Raw genomic sequence first — 18173 nt, 5'->3', positions numbered from 1 at the left:
TTCAGTATCTTTAGGAGTATCTTCATTATTCGATAGTCAAGGGCGCTCGGACTGACTGCTGTACGAAACCTGGACGCAGGTTCGGAATTCGTAATCCACATATCAAGCAGACAACATTTTGAAACCGATATCTTAATCTCTGTCACTGTCGGGCAAGGAGCACCAGTAGACCTGCGCGGCTGAGTTGCACGAGATCTGCTTTCCGATACCAGCGTATGTGGAGGAGGGAGGCTACCGTGCATGTGGCAAGCATGTGTTCTGGAACTCCTACACGCCAACGGGCGGCGGCAGGTGACATTATGGAGCACAGTTCCGCCTGCGTTTCTTTCTGCAATTTGTGCTAAAGCGTGGGTTCCACAGAACAAGAAACGGTATACTGTTGAGATCCAGGGGATGGCGCACCAATCTCCAATATCTTATCCTTAGAGATCAAGGACTACGTGCTCACGTCTGCAGAGCAATGAGTGCGCGAATAATGCTATAATTAAATAATGGCAGTTGATGAAAAGTTGTTAGTTGTGAGGCGGAAGTGCATTTTGTGTGTCGTCCTTCAATGTTCCACTGCCTCTGCCATACATGAGAAGCTATACGTCACATGAGAAGTAATGTTAAGATTATTACTAACCGCATGCACGCAGGGCGTGTTTGTTTTGGAACCTTCCATCTTCTGTGTGTTGATCGTACACGTGATAACGCTGGAACAGAATCTCCACAAAAGAAGGCTAAAAACGTGCTCCTTCCATATTTCATGCTCCACTTTGCCGCAACGTCGTTTCTTTGCAGGACGGTACGCCTCGTTGTGTTCACTCATTTAGCTCCTCAAAGCATCGTTGAACTTGTTGGACTCCTTTCTTTCGCTTTGTTTTTATTTGTATTTTTGCCGCTCCAAGGTAACCAGAAGCCTGTAAGCATGTGGCTGTCGCAGAAGTGTCTCGCTTTCAAGTCGTGGAGCTTCTACATCTGTATTCGGTGCTCGCGATTTTTTAGAGTGTGTTTTTCTAGGGAGTATTCGTTCTAGGGGAATGCGTCAGTTGTCCATTGTCTTAACCGTTAAATCAGAATGACCGTTCATGGAGGGAAATGAATTTGAAGTGTCCTGACCAACAATATTCATTTCTGGAGATTTTCGCCAACACCTATTGGTCAACTGCGCCATTGAATCTAGGGCTTCACGAATAGTAGTTTTAGAGCCGAAGGGAATACGAAACGAATAGTTATGCAACTGAAGCGAATACCAAACGAATAGTTATGCAAGCGAAGCGAATACGAAATGAATAGGTGTACAACTGAAGCGAATATGAAATGAGTAGTTACGCAACCGAAGCGAATAGTTCTACAGGGTGTCCCAGAAAACGTGTCATTAAATACGAACTTTAAAAAAAAAAAATAACTGCGCCACCTAGAATTACGCGGTCAACGGCATTCGTTCTTACTATGTTTTTTCCATATTTTTCTTCTTAATCTCCATATTTTTCTTCCTTTGAACCAACCCAGCAACACGTGATTTTTACCATATCACTGGCGATGGTTCTTAGTGAGTTGTTTTCGCGCACAAGTTTTTAAGAACTCTTCGCCGGGACAGTTCTCCGCCTCAGATAGCTTTCGCCAAGGCATTCCTTCTCTCCGCAATTTGAATGACACTCTGCGAAACCAGATTACACTCACGCCTTCAGTGTCCGTACAATCATCACCGTAATGGTACCACGTCACTTTCTTTCGTCAGAAACATTGTTACATTGTGGAAGGTTCTCAAATGGCGCTCTATTGGAAAAGTGAACTGACTGCCATTCAACAGCGATTTTCTCGGTGCTGCCTGTAGCACTTACAGAGTACTTAGATGTCCAGGTGGCCCATGCTTACTGCTGTATTTTTGTTTGTTTGTTTTTTCGTCTGCTATGGATTGAGATACTATAATTATGACGGCGACGTGAGACAGGACGGCAGGCAAGCTTCATCCCCGATTGATTGATCTCGTAGAAGACCTTTTGGAGAGTATTGTGCTCCAAGTCTCTACCTTTGCCTATTCCTTACATGAGCATACATGTATCGTATGTGTTTTCCTGATGATATTTCGCTTTCTGCTTCGGTAGTCCCACATCATCATCATCATCATCCATTCATCTGTGTTGTTGTTGTTGTTGTTGCTTCGGTAGTGAAGCACATGTATATGTGTGCTGTATGTGCGACAAGCGTTTGCGAAAGCTACATTGTTCTTAAGGCTGCACAAAAAAATAAGTTAAAAAGCTCTCTTTCTCCCTTTGATTCAGAAAAAGGCGATGAAATCGCGTGAACTGTGATCTGTACTGTCATGCAAGCGAGGCGCTGAAAGATCGGATGGATAGCCTCACTGAGGCTCCGTTCACTTTGGCATCCGTGCTAGGTCCTGGCCCAGTATGATGCAGCAGTGTTACACACTGCTTTTCGTCACGTAATTTCTAAGGGACACTGGTCTCCTTCGCACTCTTTAGTAGAACTGGACATATATTGTTACTTTTACGCCTTTGTGCACTGATATTATTGTGTTACGATGACTTCATGTCGTACTAACGACTTGGATCTAGTATAATTATTAACCAATTACCTCACCATTTCAAGTCTCATACTGTAACCGGCGTGCCCTGGTGTTATGAGCCTCAAACTATAAGTGGAAAACTTCCGCACTCTTCGTCACTATACATGTACTAGTAGTTGTTGATAAAATCGGCCAGTACGATGTAAAGTATGTCGGGTGATGCGGAAATCATGACTATTATTTACGCACAAAGGAAAGTGTCGCGGCATCTTCCATGAATCTCTCTAAGAAGTACCAGTCCCCAACCATTAATTTGAGAGGCCAGCCGTCGTGACGGCCACTTTGGCGTAATAATCGATGCGCACACACATACATCAGGATTTCCTGTATCCGCGCGTCGTCTCGGTATAATTTGTTGGCGATACCATATGTGGGTGATTACTATCTATATTCCCTCTTTGCTTTTCAATTATCCTGTTCACGACGTACGTGTGGGGCCTGGCAACATGAGCCCTACTTTCTCTGTTTGCCCTCGTTCCATGGTGCCCACGGGGCGTGGGCCTGCAACGCTTATAGGACGTGGTCACTCTACGAGATGTCCGCTAAAAAAAAAAAAGTGTCGTGCCTTTTGTAATCTTTGAAAGCGTGCTTCGAGAGCATGTCCTGGGCGTTTAGTGTGCATCACCGTATGTTAGGGTCACATCGTGGTAAGAGGGCGACGTCTTTCGACCGCGGTCAGCTTCGTCGTCGTGTGTGTGTGTTTTGAAGTGAAGTTTGCAGTATTAAAGCGCAAGAAGCGCGTCGTATGCTGATAGAGGCCTTATATTTGTGGTTTCCGCGTATGGCCAGTACACCTGAAACGAAGCCTCAAACGAAGACCTCTTTAGAACTGACGGTATTACAGGGTTAACTTTCTTCACGCTTCTGTCGCGCACAACATATTTTCAAGACGTGCATGGGGGGTATATGTTTATTCAAAAAAGAAAGGGAGGAAAGGTTAGTGAGGCGTAGGCCGACTTCCTATTCCTTAAAAATAAATAAATAAATAAATAAAATAAAACCGGACACACACACTAAAAAAACAGGGGGGAGGGGGCTTAGAGGTTGGTCGAGAGGCCGGACTCCGGAGGCAGTTCCCCCTGAAGTCGGCCCAGGACGCATACTAACTCCCCCTCCTTCCTGCTGTCCTCTTCTCATCTGTCCACACCTGTACGCCGCTCATAGACACAGTTGCTTCGCGGCACTAACACCGAACAATAATAAAAAAAAACAATTTTCTACAGTGAACCGACACATGCATGAGACAGCGGTATACTGCGAAACGTGTTAGACTGGTCAGCACACGTCGTGTCAATTATGTTTTAAAAAGAACTCGAAAGGCATCTCTTTGCAAGAAATTGCAGCCTTTTCTGTTGCACTTACCAGGCTATCTCCGCTCTTGACGGAGCAGATGACATCCGTAGAGACACTCCGTAGTCCGACTATGCCTTCTTTGTCTAGTTTCCTTTTCAGCACGAGGCTCTTGGATGAAGGCAGGATACTAATCGGTGCATCGGCCTGCGCCATTCGGAGCTCGATGTCCCCGTCCTCAGACGCATTGCCGTCCACTTGTAGTCGCCCAATTATGCTTTCTGCAAATTCACCAAACGGAATTATGTATTTCGCATTCACAGGAAGCGAATGGAGGCCATCCCTCTTTATTAGCACTTTTCTTAACGAACTGGTCACACAGGCTATAAAAAACACAAACTCGCGTGAAGCGTTAGTGTGTAAAGAAAAACTACATGAAAAAAGAAAAAAACTATTCAAAACAGTTCGAAAACGAAAGTGTGTAAAACTGCAACAAAAATGTAACAATGTAACGAGGAACTGTAACGAAGTGCATAAAATGTAACAAAACGTATACAAAATGCGAGGTAACTGTATACAAGCCACAAGAAACTGCAACATGCAATCTCACGTCAACCGTCCATCGGCAAGCCGCGTTCCACGCTGTGATATTGTATGTTTCATTTAGGCACGGACACCAACGGGGCAAAAAAAAAAAAAAAAAAAGATTCGTTCGAGATATACATTCTGATAAACGATTCCTAAAGTATAACAACAGACTTTCTTTCTGTGTCCACGTTCGCTGAGGAGGGCCACCCACTTCCGTATATGACCGTAGCATGGTGATGGGTCGACCCACTTTCGTCACAAAGGAACTCTTGTGAACTTCACGCATTGGGACGGTTCTGGTTTTCGATGTGGTTCGGATCTCTCCTGCTGAGGGCGTTCAAAATTCGATAAGTTATGGGAAGAGCAAGCTGGGGTGCAACAGCGCGGTCTGTTTCGAAACAAGCTCTTCGCGTGTTGCACCACACCATCGGCACACTTGTCGCGCTCTATCTTCCGTTTTCCTCCTTTCAACGATTTTTCCCATCTCTTTGGTGGGTACCATTCACCTCTCACAATGTCATTTTTTTTTTTTTTTATCCATGGACAAATCCAGGCCACCAGCGCTCTGCCCTTAAAGCACTTTTTAGAATTTTTGGACACCGCAGGACATCGGTCCTCACCTTGGAGGCGACTCATTAGTGAGTTTTCACTAATTTCACCACATTACCGCCAGTAATGAGATAGATAGTATCGCCCCTGGCGATAAAACTCCCCAATCATCATCATCTTCTTCATTCGAGTAAAGCTGTAGTTCTTTTTTGTGTGTGTTTCATTCGCGCATATATATATACTAAGCTGCCTAGAACTGAAACATTTGTACATATCCATGGTGAACTTTTTTGAGGAACTGACTGACAGACACATATGTGAAAGTTATTTTCGCGATTTTTTTCCGCCTCTCTCTTTTTGGTATGTGAACGCAGATTTAAGTTTTACGTTTCTTTAATGTATTGGCTTATTATCGCTTTAAATGACAAATTATTATGGAACTCGAGAAATCACTCCGTAGATCCGCGTGAGAGAAGAATAGAATAGAATTAGACAGAAGTACTCGTGTTGTTCCTCTCTCGTTCTCCGTCGCACATTAATCACCGTTTTAATTATAAGTGCGTGTCTGTCTGTATGCATAGAAGAAAGAAGGAATGATTAGGCTACATGTGGCAAAACATGCCCGATTGGAATTGATTGGAAATTGTATCGAAATGAAAAAAAAAAAAGAATATGGAGATCCCTGTTCCACAAAAACAACAATACCCTTATTTTCATTATTTTTTATATAAATATAATTTTCCTATAGGTTTTTACACGTAAAGTGCTATTATCTTTATAATCTCGGTCACTTTCTTCGTTTATATGAAGATGTGGTATACTCGTGAACATCATAACACAACAGCTCACCCTCAAAGTTATTGTTCAGATTATCTGTATCTTTTCCGTTTTCTCTCTCTCTCTCTCTCTCTTTTTTTTTTTTTTTCGTTTGGTCTTCCTGCAGTCTTTTTAACTGATAGCCTCGTCGGCTTACACAGCCATTTGTCATAAACGAACAGAGCAACCAGCCTTTCGCTCACTTACCGACTGGAAGTGCCTCATTGACTGTGAATGTTTCTGACGATCCCCCATGTGTCAGGTAGCACAGGCTATCTGCAAGAAATAAGGAAGACATTGTAAATATGACTGAAATTTAGCTACGCTCACAGAACAAGGTATATCAATGCCACGTACCACCATCAACAAGACACACACTCATTAAGCCAGATCTCTGCAAGCACTTTCGCACGATGCTCTACATCCGTGGCTTCCGCGTGTGCCTCCCATTCACGAAAACGTGAAATGAAACGCAAAAACCTTTGTGCGAAGTATGCATTCCCCCACTTCGCGACAGTCTACACACGTAGGACGATTAACTACCTCGCTTGATAGATCAGTTCCTACGTAGGCGTGGGTTCTAGAGTGGCCATGATACTGTCACGTTGTCCCGTGATTCGTAATAATTCTCTTCGAGCATATAATGGGTCAGACGTACTGGAATTCATTGTATGTAACATATCCCAAAGGTATAATAGGAGGGTCCCATACCGCCTTCGTAAAAGCATGTTCACGATTCCCATAACCGCCTAATTGGCGAATGGAACGTCAAAAGGTAATGGATTCCTGTCTTGCAGACCTACGCGGGCGTGTTTCTTCAATGCAAGCAACCTGCCTCGGGGGAACTCAATCTTATTAGGTCGTGAATCACTGTGGCAAGGTCGTTGTGATTTACATTGTGTGTGGTGTCCGGTAGTGGATGTCTTTTACTATCGAGGGATGTGAGCTACTGAAGTGTGTAGTGAAGTACTTGCGTGAGTTGGGTTGAAGACGTGGGTACTAATCTTAGTTTACTTGCAGTTCTTGTATCACAGTTACACCACACGAAAAGTATAGTCCGTCGCTAATATTACTGTTTTTACAGCTGCAGTGGGATATGGTAATTTCTTATATCGCCGGAAAGAGGTTGTTTACTCAACGCGGTTAGTTTGCGAAAAAAAGTTTGTTTTTCGCTGACGTGATTAGTTTTCTGCGCGTGCACTTCAATATTTCATAATTGTATTCATTAATTTCTACGGTTAAAATCACTTTACATGAAGATATTACTTTACGACCACCATCGTCATCATCATAATCATCATAATCATCATGAAGATAACCTGTTACCGGGAACTGTTGAAGGCAGAAAATGGCGTTTTGTTGCAAGATCAAATGACAAATCAAGTGACAAATTACCTCATCATCCAAAGCCATACAAGTCACGACTGGCGTTTTATTTATGCTAGTGTTACTATACATATGTCACTGAGTAAACGCCTACTCACTTTTCTGTTCTCTTTCTCTATTATAATATGTATGTCACGGTAATTGGCCCGGCGAGACGAGCCTGCAGTAACCTCTCAATACATAACAAGTATCCACTGCATACGGAGTGTACAGTTCCCTCCAATCATAGCATTGCGTGGGACAGTACGTCATCCATTACAGGACCTAAATATCGGTCAGCATGCGAGCACCCCCGGTGAACTTCCTTCCCCGTAAGTGTCAGCGTCTTCCATTTTACAGGGCGTGTCCGTGTGAGCGCACCTCGTTTGGAAACCGGAACAGGTTGTTGGCTCTTGTCCATTCGCACTCCCCATAGGATTTCATTTTCATCGCTAATCATGTATGCCTATCTCGCAGTGGTTTTCCTTTCTCTGGTATAGGTCATGCTCTCTGCAGCGCGAACTATGGAGGTCTGCATGGGAACTGCACACATCGGCTTACGTAACTTATTGATTGTAGCATTCGATATGCCTCCTGCGATAATTAGTTCGTGATGGGAAAATTAGGTTTCTTTTGCTCTTCGTGTACGTAACTAAGACGTAATTAACTGTCTCCAGTATCCATGTATTTTAGCGTATTTTGCGTGTTTATATAAACTAATGGTGATTTCTTATTTATACATGTGACAATCCCACAGGTTTTATGTCTTATGCACCATGTCGCCATAGACACAGGGCATCCTAGCGGTCTGTTACTACGTTGCTCATTCCATATTTTCATTAAATAAACATTGTATTCTATTTAATATCATTTCTTTATTCATTTTAACATTAAATACATTACATTGGCGGGCTCGCCGAAGCCCGAGGGCTTGTAAGCCCTACTCTGTTTGCTGATTAATTAATTCAGTAATAAGATACCAGTTCATTTAGTTATTAGTTATTTATTAGATATTCTTACAAGAATTACAAGTATAGATTTATACGTAAGGCAATTCAGGTTATATTTTTGTGTGGACATGCTGCACATGACGCAGGGTAGGTCAAGCAATTTTTACCTCCCCCATGAAGAAGGAAGCCTGAGCGTGGGCAACACAGAAGGGACAGACACACACAGCCACAGCTTTTGTGTTGCCCACGCTCAAGCTTCGTTCTTCATGGATTTCGTCCACCATCTTGCCTGCGTCTACGCCATTTTATCAGTTACCATCCCCCACGTTGCTACCATCCTCGGACGAATCGAACCTGCCGTTTATTAGATTAATTAGTACCCGTTAATTAGTTCATAATAAGATAATTAGCTCATAATGGGAGGATATACGTTAGTTTCACTGTTCTGTATCTCTTAGAAAGCGTAATGTGTACAATGATTGAGAGACAAACGGCGACAAGAGACATCACAATTTTAAATTAAATTTTAAATTGAATTGTGTGAATTGTGTGTGAGTTCACGGTGTTTGGCGTCCGCACAAACCGATGACAGTGGATCACCAGCTTTTCATTCATTTCGTTTGTGCCGTGTTTCGTTTCGGGGCGCCATGTGCTTAGGGATCACCCACGGAACGCGCGGCCAAAGAAGTTGTGTGGTACGGGCGGGTGGGGCGGCGCAAATCTCGGAGTGTCCCCCCCCCCCCCCCAGGACCAAAATGTAGACGTCGGCCCTGCCCACGTGGTCAAAGCAAACTCGAGAAACCATGTGGATCACGTGCTATGCACAGAGCGCGCATCGTGCTTTGAATGCTAGCATTCCATTGACAAAGCTAACCCGTGCGACTCCGCCGGGAGCATGCACTAAACCCTATACCCAGCGCGGGCAAACACTGCTCTCCCAATGAATTCGCCAACTGCGTCGTCGCCCATGGTCGATGCTGCATGCGGCGCCGTAAATCAACGTATATTCGTCCTTAATCGATTTATCTCAGCATTCAACGGTCAAAATGTGATGCGTAACGCGAGAAGTGATACGCGACCTGCTACTGGCTTTCGCCAGGCAGCTACAACACAGTTCCCACGTAAAATTAACGTATCGTTACCTTCACCGACTTAACGGCCGGCGACAAACCTCCTTTTATGATTGCCTTTTGGACCTCGCGAGTTAATGATATTCCTGAGTGATTTAACGCGCTTCTCGAAAATGAGTCCTTGAATGTGAAAACCGTGTGCGGACATGATTATACGCCTTCTCCTTCTGCTTATTTAGTTATTTATTTTTCATCTCATGCAGACGGTTCGTGCAGCTGCGAGTTATTTCGTGGCTCCATTTTGAAGCCCGCTGGCGTAATTGAAAGTGTTCCTGGAGTAATTACATGCAATGGGAGAGGCAGCCATAGGCAGCGGCGGAAGCATAATACTTTAATCGTTCATTCAGCGTTCGTACAGCCTTCCAAGGATGCAGACTTGTTGTTTTTTTTCGTCTGGCTCCACATATGCATAACGGGGATTCCGGAGTGATACGAATCTGATAAATGGCGAAACCATCAGTTCCTGGTTCGGTTTATACTGCTCGCGGGCCAGCTTTTCTTTGTTTTTTCCCTTTGTAATATTGAACATCAGGTAACGGGGCTGCATGACGTCGAAGGTAAACTGGGCCATGAGGTGTTTACGAATATGTACTCGAGCTTCTATATTTTGCTCGCATAATTTATTGCAGCTTCAGGGTGCGGACGTGCTTTGCAACGCGCGGCATTGTATCTGAGGATAAGATGAGTACGACAGGTATTCTCTATAATAACTGTACAGTGTCGGTAGATATCGAGCATTTTATCAGGTATACTGCGATCTGTATCGTAATGCGAGGGAAGTTTGTTTTACAAGAAGGCATCGTTGGGATCAGTGCTGGTCCCAATATCATGTAGCACCTTCAAGCGCTGTCTTCGCTCCTGGATTCTACGGCACACTGGTCTTCTTTACACGTACGCTCAACTTATACTGTGGCTTTTATGCATTGTGCAATGACATTATCCGGTCATGAGGGGTTTATGCATGACTATTGGGTTTGTGATCTGACGCGGCGTTTGTCATAGCAAGGACTTGGATCAGTACTCACCCATCACTTTATAATTTCATATCACGCGACATCCAAACCAGTGTGCCCCAGAGTAGTCAGCCACAAATTAAAGCGACAATTTCTCTTACGCATCGTCACTACATTTGTAATTGTTGTTTCTCGTGGTTATGCTCGCAACTTGGAAAAGAAAAATAATATTTCAGCTTTTTTGCGTGTGTGGCGCCTTCGATAACTGTCCTTTCCCGATTATGAGCTTTCGTTCAGAAATAATGTAATAGAGAGTTCTAGAAGAAAGCTCCAACAAATCGCTTGTAACGTTTGATTGAGTTACAGTATAGGTGGCGGTGGTAGTAGTACTGCTGAAAGAGTTCGCCGTAGTCGGCCTCGCAAAGGTGGGCAACGTCACGACTAACGCTGTGGAGGAATGTGCGTCCTGGGCAGACTTCTGGGCTCTGCTGAGGTTCTGGGCTGGAGAACTGTGCCGACATATGTCTGACAGCGTCTGAGGAAAAACCAGGAACCCGCACCAGGATTCGAACCTTCGAACCGGATTCGAACCGGGTACCTCCCAGTCTCGACATGACATGGCCAGCACGCTAGCCACTAGGCCAACGATCCTGTGCGCCAACCATGACACGACAGCGGTTAAAAAGGAGAAAGAAAACGAAGTGACACATTTCATATAACGCCATCTACAGGGCGTAAACGTAGTTGGCGTGTAGCGGGCATTATGAAGGCATTCCCCTTTCAGTAATTTACCGTAGCGTGTAATTACACTATTCGGTGCCCAAACAGGTCTGCGGATGGGACCCAAAGACGCTTGAATAAATTTATCTCAAATTCCCTCGCGTGTAAGGACGCTGCGTGACCCCCGAGCCGGTGTAGTAGTAGCTAATCTCGCAGTGTGGGTGGACCGGCCTTGACTCGGCGTCCGTCGATCAGTGACCGTATCATTGACTTTGTGGCGTACCTGTGTCTCAAACAATTACACGGGCAATAACAGACACACGATGTTTTGTGATATACGATAATTGCATGGATTTGGTAAGACAGCGCATCTTGCTTATGTCATTTATTTGGCAGGTAATTATTTTGTGTTGGTACCTCTCGATGTTGCTCGTTCATTTCTAAAAATTTAATCTCGACCTGTCAGAATGTTCTGCAGGTTTCTAAGTGCTAACTTCTAAAGTATCACAATGAATATGAGTCCGGACCGAACAAAAGCTAAGCAAACATTTTTACATGACACATGCAAGCCGCATATACTGTCGTTCTTGCATGGGCACGACATAAAAATCATCATCACCATGTGACCCTTGTGGTCCCTCAACGTATAACCAAAATAAATAAATAAACCATCATCATCGTCGGACTATATGGTGACAACGGACGGACATGTTGCCACTCGTCCTGTTTGCTTCGTGTCCGTCGGTTGTCGTCCACCAATCTCGGAGGAACTACAGTGTCCACAAATCTCAAAGAGACGACAGCTGTATCTTTACTAAACTTTATCTTTATACGCAGTGTTTTTAGGAGTGACCCCCGTGCAAGTAAAGCGTTATTTGGCGAAAAAGAAGCTACACACGCGGAGATGTCAGAGCGAATGAAGACCTTCAAAAGCGTCTTGTTCTCATTGCTTACGATCTTCCAACTGCTTCAATGCGCCTTGAGAACGTACGGAGCACACCACGAAACACATTAACTCGTCTGTAGGATGCATGGTAGGATACCAACAAGTAGATAGCAGACAGCCGATAGCAGGTGGATTTTGCGATTTATCGAAAAGGAGCGCTCGCCCATTGTTGCTTGCAACAATTCTTGTCTATACCCTCTGTGATGTCTGCATACACCGGTGCTTCCAAGGTTTCTGATCAGCTAGAAAATCTACCTGCGAGTGTGAATTATCGCATCAATTTCGCAGGCGCTACAGGGGCGACGTCTGTGCAAGAAACAATGGTTCATGCAACGTGTCAAAAACGTATCCAGGATGATCGAACAGGCAGCGAAACAAAGGAAGATTCCTCTCCGATGTTTTCCTCCTATATAGCATGCATGTTGTCAAGGTCTGCCTGTCGGTGATGTCTGCGGTACATTAGCACTGCTGGGTCGTCAGAACAACAACAACCACATGATGGCGATGTTATAGGTTGTTCCCCCACCTAAAGCCGCTCTCACAGCTAAAGATTGATGCTCGTGCTAGCGGCCTCATGATGCCATGTCGCTCTGTAACTGTTGGATTCTCGCATGCAATATATTGGGCGACGACATTTTTCTATCCACACCTGCCCTCTTTCCTTCTTTCTTGTTTGATTACTCCTCAAGACAGAACTGTCACGAGGACTTATGATCGAAGCATCATGGGTGCGGCTCCTTCTTAATATTCCTAGATGTTGGATGGGTTGTTTTAGGCTGTCAACAAACAAAGATCTCTCCTTGTATGTTAATCAGTACTCTGACGAGGTATAGCTTTTAGACTACACGCATGGTTGGCGACTGGTAGTATGCCGGTTCGCGTGCTCTGCGCTGACTGCAGCACCGCAGTCACGAATGTGTACGTTAAGTCTGTGTGTTCGTATGTACTTTGGAGCTGTCCAATTTAATGCGCTGAGGTAGGGCATTGTATGTGTAGTAACGTATACCCCTTTGTCTCTGCATTCTTACACTGGTATCTTGGTGAAGTCGACCCCTTTCATCTTCAGCGATGATTTAAACAATATTAAACAATTGACTCGGATCAATCGGGGATAATAAGCAACAACTTTATTTCAAGACGATAAATGGGGAATTTCATCGTCAGGGGGCGACAGTAAGATTTCATGAATCATACTTTTCTTATCTTAATTACTGCAAGACACAGCATCAGAAAACCACGCAGGTTCTGAACTGGGCCCTTTTTCTTCGCAGACTCCCGAAGATAGATTCACATGCTGAACAACCAGGTGAACGTCTTCCTGGCTTGTGCAATATGCCCTACTCTTCGCGTGTTAACTTTCGCCAGAGCTCTCTTTCATTGTCGAGCGCAGGAGTGACCCTGCCATGCGTATATATAAGAGTGCAAGTCTGTATGTACGTTAGAAACTTGGATCACCCTGCGTAGCTTGTTGTTACTATACGGCAGAAGGGAGGAAGGTGGAGAGGGAGAAATCGTACAGACCTTACTCACGAGGTCGTGCTTGGCGTCTGCTATTATAAGTTCCTATACGGCGCGCTGGGATAGCTCCTCTCTCCAATCACGATTTTGCAGTTAGTGGCTGTATATGGGAGTATTCGCGAGAAGTGCTATGCGAAAATTAAAGGCTATGGCATCAAACAAAATGTAATGGAAGAACACTTTTGGATGCTGCTGCATCTACTGATGAATTTTAACAGCGCCATATGTGTCGATTACCGGTGATTTTGAGACTTTTGCCAAATGTATCCAGTCAAAATTCATAACTTTTTACGGGGTGGGGGTGGGGGAGATATGTGAGAAATGATATACAAAGAGGTTGGCCACAAAATAATTAAGACCTGCCACTCTGCATTCATGGGTTGTTAGCATGAGCCATGTGCCACAGAAATGAAAGCAGTGGTGTCCAGTTCGAGTGGTATATTGATATTGATTGATTGATATGGATATATAGTGATATATTGACATATATGATATTGTCAACGACGGGACGCCAGTCCTATTCGTAGGGAAATGGCCTAGAGCTTCGAGGGTCAAGCGCTGTAACGATGAGCTGGCTCAAGGACAACGTAGTATGCTCTCAAACTCAAAAGGTATAGCTGTTACCTTATTGCCAATGGGAGAACGGAATTCGTCGAATTAAAGAACAAATCAGTGGAATTTTCCGGCGTTTTCCCGCAAATGCCGAGAACATGGAGCCCAACTGATAATCCACCTGTGTACGCGTCATTATCGAGAGGTTGCATTTTGGAAGCACGAATCCCTTTTGTTATTTGAGATTTGTGTACGGTCATGTGCCTTTTCCATCTTCTAGGAAGCGTTTGTCCAGAACAGACTAATAATTTTTGCTCGTTGTTCATTCTATCTCAGAACCGGAATGCTGACTATATGGTTTAACGAAAGGTGATTATAGCTATACGCATGAACGGTTGGAGTGCACTGAGGTGTGTAGTAAAATAGGAAATTACTTCCTGGACGTTGTGTAGTTCGTATGCCTAAGCGACAACCTGCCCAGCCATGGACGGTTCACCAAGCTGTGTGAGCTGCTCATCTGTTCTTGATCCTGAAGGAAAATTCACGTAAATTTCTGCAGAATAGAATGGCTGTATGTGAAGTTAACCACTTATTTAAGCTTTCGATGCATCTCTTAATGTGATAGAGGAGATGTCATGACTTACTAGCCGTATGCTTTTATATAGTCCTTCTGGACTTGATGGTCTCTCGCTAAGTGTTGAAAAAATCTTCACATTTTTCTTTACTATCATCATCATCCGCATCATCATCGATGCCCATTGTCTTGTTACTTATTCCTGTCTGATTTCATTTAAGCGAATAATGTGAAGTCCATGAAACAAAGTTAAAAGCTAGAAAGTTAGCTAGAAAATGCCTGGAAGATGGAATGCTGGAAGTTACGGAACTTCCATTGGTAATGCCCTGCAGCGTTTCTGTTCTATAACAGGTAATTAGTAAGGCTAGTGGAGTTTCGACATCAGTAGAATAAAGTTGTTGTTGTTGTTAATATTGCTTCTATAGCGTGGCCGTCTAGTGACTTTCTAGGAGATGACAGCAAGATTCCTTCTAACTTGCGAATCTACTCCCAATTATTATTCCTCTTTTCTCTTTTTCTTTTTTTTGTTTTTCAGTGTCACTCTGGTGTTACCGTAGCCTATTGCTACCTCGAGCTATTAAATTTTCTTTCAATATGTAGCAGGTTCGTCGCTCGCTGGAAACGTGATGAACTGAACGTACGGCACGAAGCGCCTCCGACCCTGGGAGTCCCTTCTTTCCCCAAAATGGCCGCCTATACATAGTCCTTAGTGTTTACTCACTTCATCCCTGTAGTTCATCCATATAGCAATGCTTACCAATGAAGGTTAACCACAGGTTATAGAGGTTGATGTACCACATCACCTCATGATTTTCCACCGCGCACTAATCTGATACTTCTGCCTATAGAGCCTCGTCGCAATCCGCCACCACTTTCAGCATTGGACACACTTTCACCCCCGCTCTTTCACCTCCGTACCCACTAAAAAGAAATCAATCCCTATTCACGACCAGGGTATTATGCACCTAATATACCTGCATTTCGTGACCGAACTTTCTCCGACGCTGCATCCTTTTCCGTATCGGCTCAGCGATTCGCCTTCGTTTGAACACGGTAGATCTAGGAAGCTGCACAGAAGCAATGGTGCGCTGTTTTGTCCAGGAAAAACGGGGTCAGGTCTGCGTCGGTAGCTGCAAGATGCATGTGCCTGGAAGATCACGACTGTTGCAACAATTAAGCCAGTAGTAACCGCTGTTGGAGGTTGAACGGCAGCGACTCACGAGGCGCAAGGACCCGCCTCAAGAGCGGTAGTCGACGGCGAAGGCACGTGGTTGTTCGATTCTTTTGTGTTCGGTCGCGGAAACTGGTAAAACGGGACACTCTTACAAAAGGACTCTTGCTCCTGTTGTACACGCTGGCAACGGTTCGGAGTGCCTTCCCGGCTGTGAGGGAGGGAAGCTTCTCGTGCAAGGTTGCAGTTTCCTTGTTTGACTGGGCATGCTTCCGCGCAGAGATGGTTTGGTCCAAGAAGTGAAAGTAAGTGTGAAGGGACTTTTTAAGGCACAACAGGCGTCGAAAAACATAATGAACGTTCCTAGTGTGAGTATACTGTGTGAAGCTAGTGTTATCTGAAGTCGAATCCAACCACACGTTGTCCTGGATAATGGCTTCCTGGGATTTTCCGCAAGACGTTCCGGACTGATACCATGTAGTTGCGGATCGTTATGAGCATAGCATATCATCATATCGTATACCACGCGAACGTTTTTCCTCTCCTGTCCCCTTCTCTCTCTCTTTGTTCACAGTTCATAGTCAGAGATGGTGCGTTGCGTCGTGCTAACAGGGAATAGTGGAAATAGAACCGTTGCTTGAACGGCCGTGTTCAAAGAAACCTTCAGGGTCTAGTGCGTGAACCGTCGAGTTCTCAGCCCACGGTAATGGTGGTCCACGGTACAGTAATATACATAATATACGAAATGTGTTCTATTAAAAAAATTGAGAAAAGATGAGGGTGTGGGCAACTTAGTCCATGTGACCACACTCTATTGTAAACCAGCAGATCAAAACCTATATAGACAAAGATGTCTAGTGCAGCACAGTCTTTTTCAATCAGTGAATCTGGTACAGCCCATGCAGTGCGATACGTAATGTATCTATTGTGATGTCGTCATTATCTATTTGCTGTCTGTTGCAGCGTTTAATCTATCATACGCTATTTTTTCTGTGAGTCCCAGTAGCGATCAGTCATTGTAAAATGCAGAAAAGTCATTCTAAAGCACAACGTACCAGGCTGTCTTTAAGACTTAATGGCTTCCTTGACGAAATCAACGCGAAAACCCGTCAACAACAACAAATAAATCGTGACTATGACATAGGGTGATTCACCACTGGAGAAACAGTACACTACCCCATTACACTAACCTTTCCTCCCTTTCTTTTTCAATAAACATATCCACCCCTCATTACACGCGAAACATTAGATGTGACATATGAGAATGAAGTTAAAGTTATACAAGCACAACAATTGAGCTGTGCTCCACTGACTGCGCTACGCCGATCAAAGGGAAGACGAAGGAAAAAACAAACAAACAAAAGAAGCACCAATGTTTCGTCCAAACTGATTTTGCCATTTATCTGAAACTAAATAAAAAAGAAATGAGGCTTGACGACTCACTCCAAATAGTTCACACTGTAGTATAACTCCTTATCAATCACGCCAGTTGGCTCAATTTGAGGCGAATGCTTTATCGCGAACCTGAAGGGCATGAAACCCCACCATCACGAAAACTCGTGATTGGCCGACGTTGCTTCTATTTTACCTCGCAGCGCGGAGGCCGCTTCCTGCCGTAATTGCGATTCATACAACTCGCCGGTAAACTGCAGGCGATGGTCTGTATCACGATTTCACTTATCAGTGGGTGGTGCAGAGTTATTGTGGTCGAAGTCGTGTAGGGGACCACATGGTGCTCCAGTTGATATGTAGTACGAATCTTCTTGCTCCCACAATATAGCCTACTTCGCTTTATTCGGTGCCCGCATTGTTCGTTTTTGAAGTGGCTGAACGCGACTTGTGCCAAAGGCATTTCGCATTCCTATTTCATTAGTGGCGTTACCGCTTGCGAAAAGTTGACTTGTCGAAACACCACAATCACTAGTAGGACTTCCTTACTATATTTCCTTCATTCAAGGGGCTTCACACTGGTGTAATAAGTATCATACCAGCGGCATGGCCGAGCTAAGGCGTCCCGCTCATTGGTGGTCGTGCTGAATAATGGGAGGTGGAAGGTTCGAATCCTACCAACGGCTGTGCTGTCTGAGGTTTTCCCTGGTTTTTCCCGAAGACTTTCCAGACGAATGTTGGAACAGTTCCCCCTGAAGTCTGCCCAGGACGTATACTAACCCCATATTCCACACTCCTTCCTGCTGTGCCCTCTCCATCTGTCCACATCTGTACGCCTCTCATAGCCACAGTTGTTTCGCGGCGCTAGCACCGAATCAAAAATAAATAAATAAATATAATAAAAGCTATCTACAGCCCAATTGTGACTATTATCTACATTTAATTCGTAGAGGAAGAGGAGAAACGGGTAAAAAAAGATGGTGCGGGGTAAATCGCAACCAAACGCAACGTAATCCAGAAGATGTCGGTTCGATTACTACAGCTGGCTAACCTTTTCTGTGACTTCCATCTTTCAATCGCTGCTGGCAAC

General features: G+C 44.4%; 2 protein-coding genes across 2 annotated transcripts in view; one reads left to right on the top strand and one right to left on the bottom strand.

The window, feature by feature from the left end:
* LOC135366845 (ATP-dependent RNA helicase DHX33-like) overlaps positions 1-18173 on the top strand; it is a 124730-nt gene that overhangs the window by 1545 nt on the left and 105012 nt on the right. The gene's annotated exons all lie outside the window — the stretch shown is intronic.
* LOC135366846 (cadherin EGF LAG seven-pass G-type receptor 2-like) overlaps positions 1-18173 on the bottom strand; it is a 102569-nt gene that overhangs the window by 9645 nt on the left and 74751 nt on the right. The window contains exons 3-4 of the mRNA XM_064599789.1: positions 6023-6091; positions 3935-4143 (exon numbers count right to left, since the gene is read on the bottom strand). Of these exons, the coding sequence (XP_064455859.1) occupies positions 3935-4143; positions 6023-6091 (278 nt within the window). The remainder of the gene's footprint in view (positions 1-3934; positions 4144-6022; positions 6092-18173) is intronic.

The sequence above is a fragment of the Ornithodoros turicata genome, chromosome 8 (genome assembly GCF_037126465.1).
Source record: "Ornithodoros turicata isolate Travis chromosome 8, ASM3712646v1, whole genome shotgun sequence".
Lineage (NCBI taxonomy): Eukaryota > Metazoa > Arthropoda > Arachnida > Ixodida > Argasidae > Ornithodoros > Ornithodoros turicata.
This window is presented reverse-complemented; position numbering and strand designations above follow the sequence as displayed.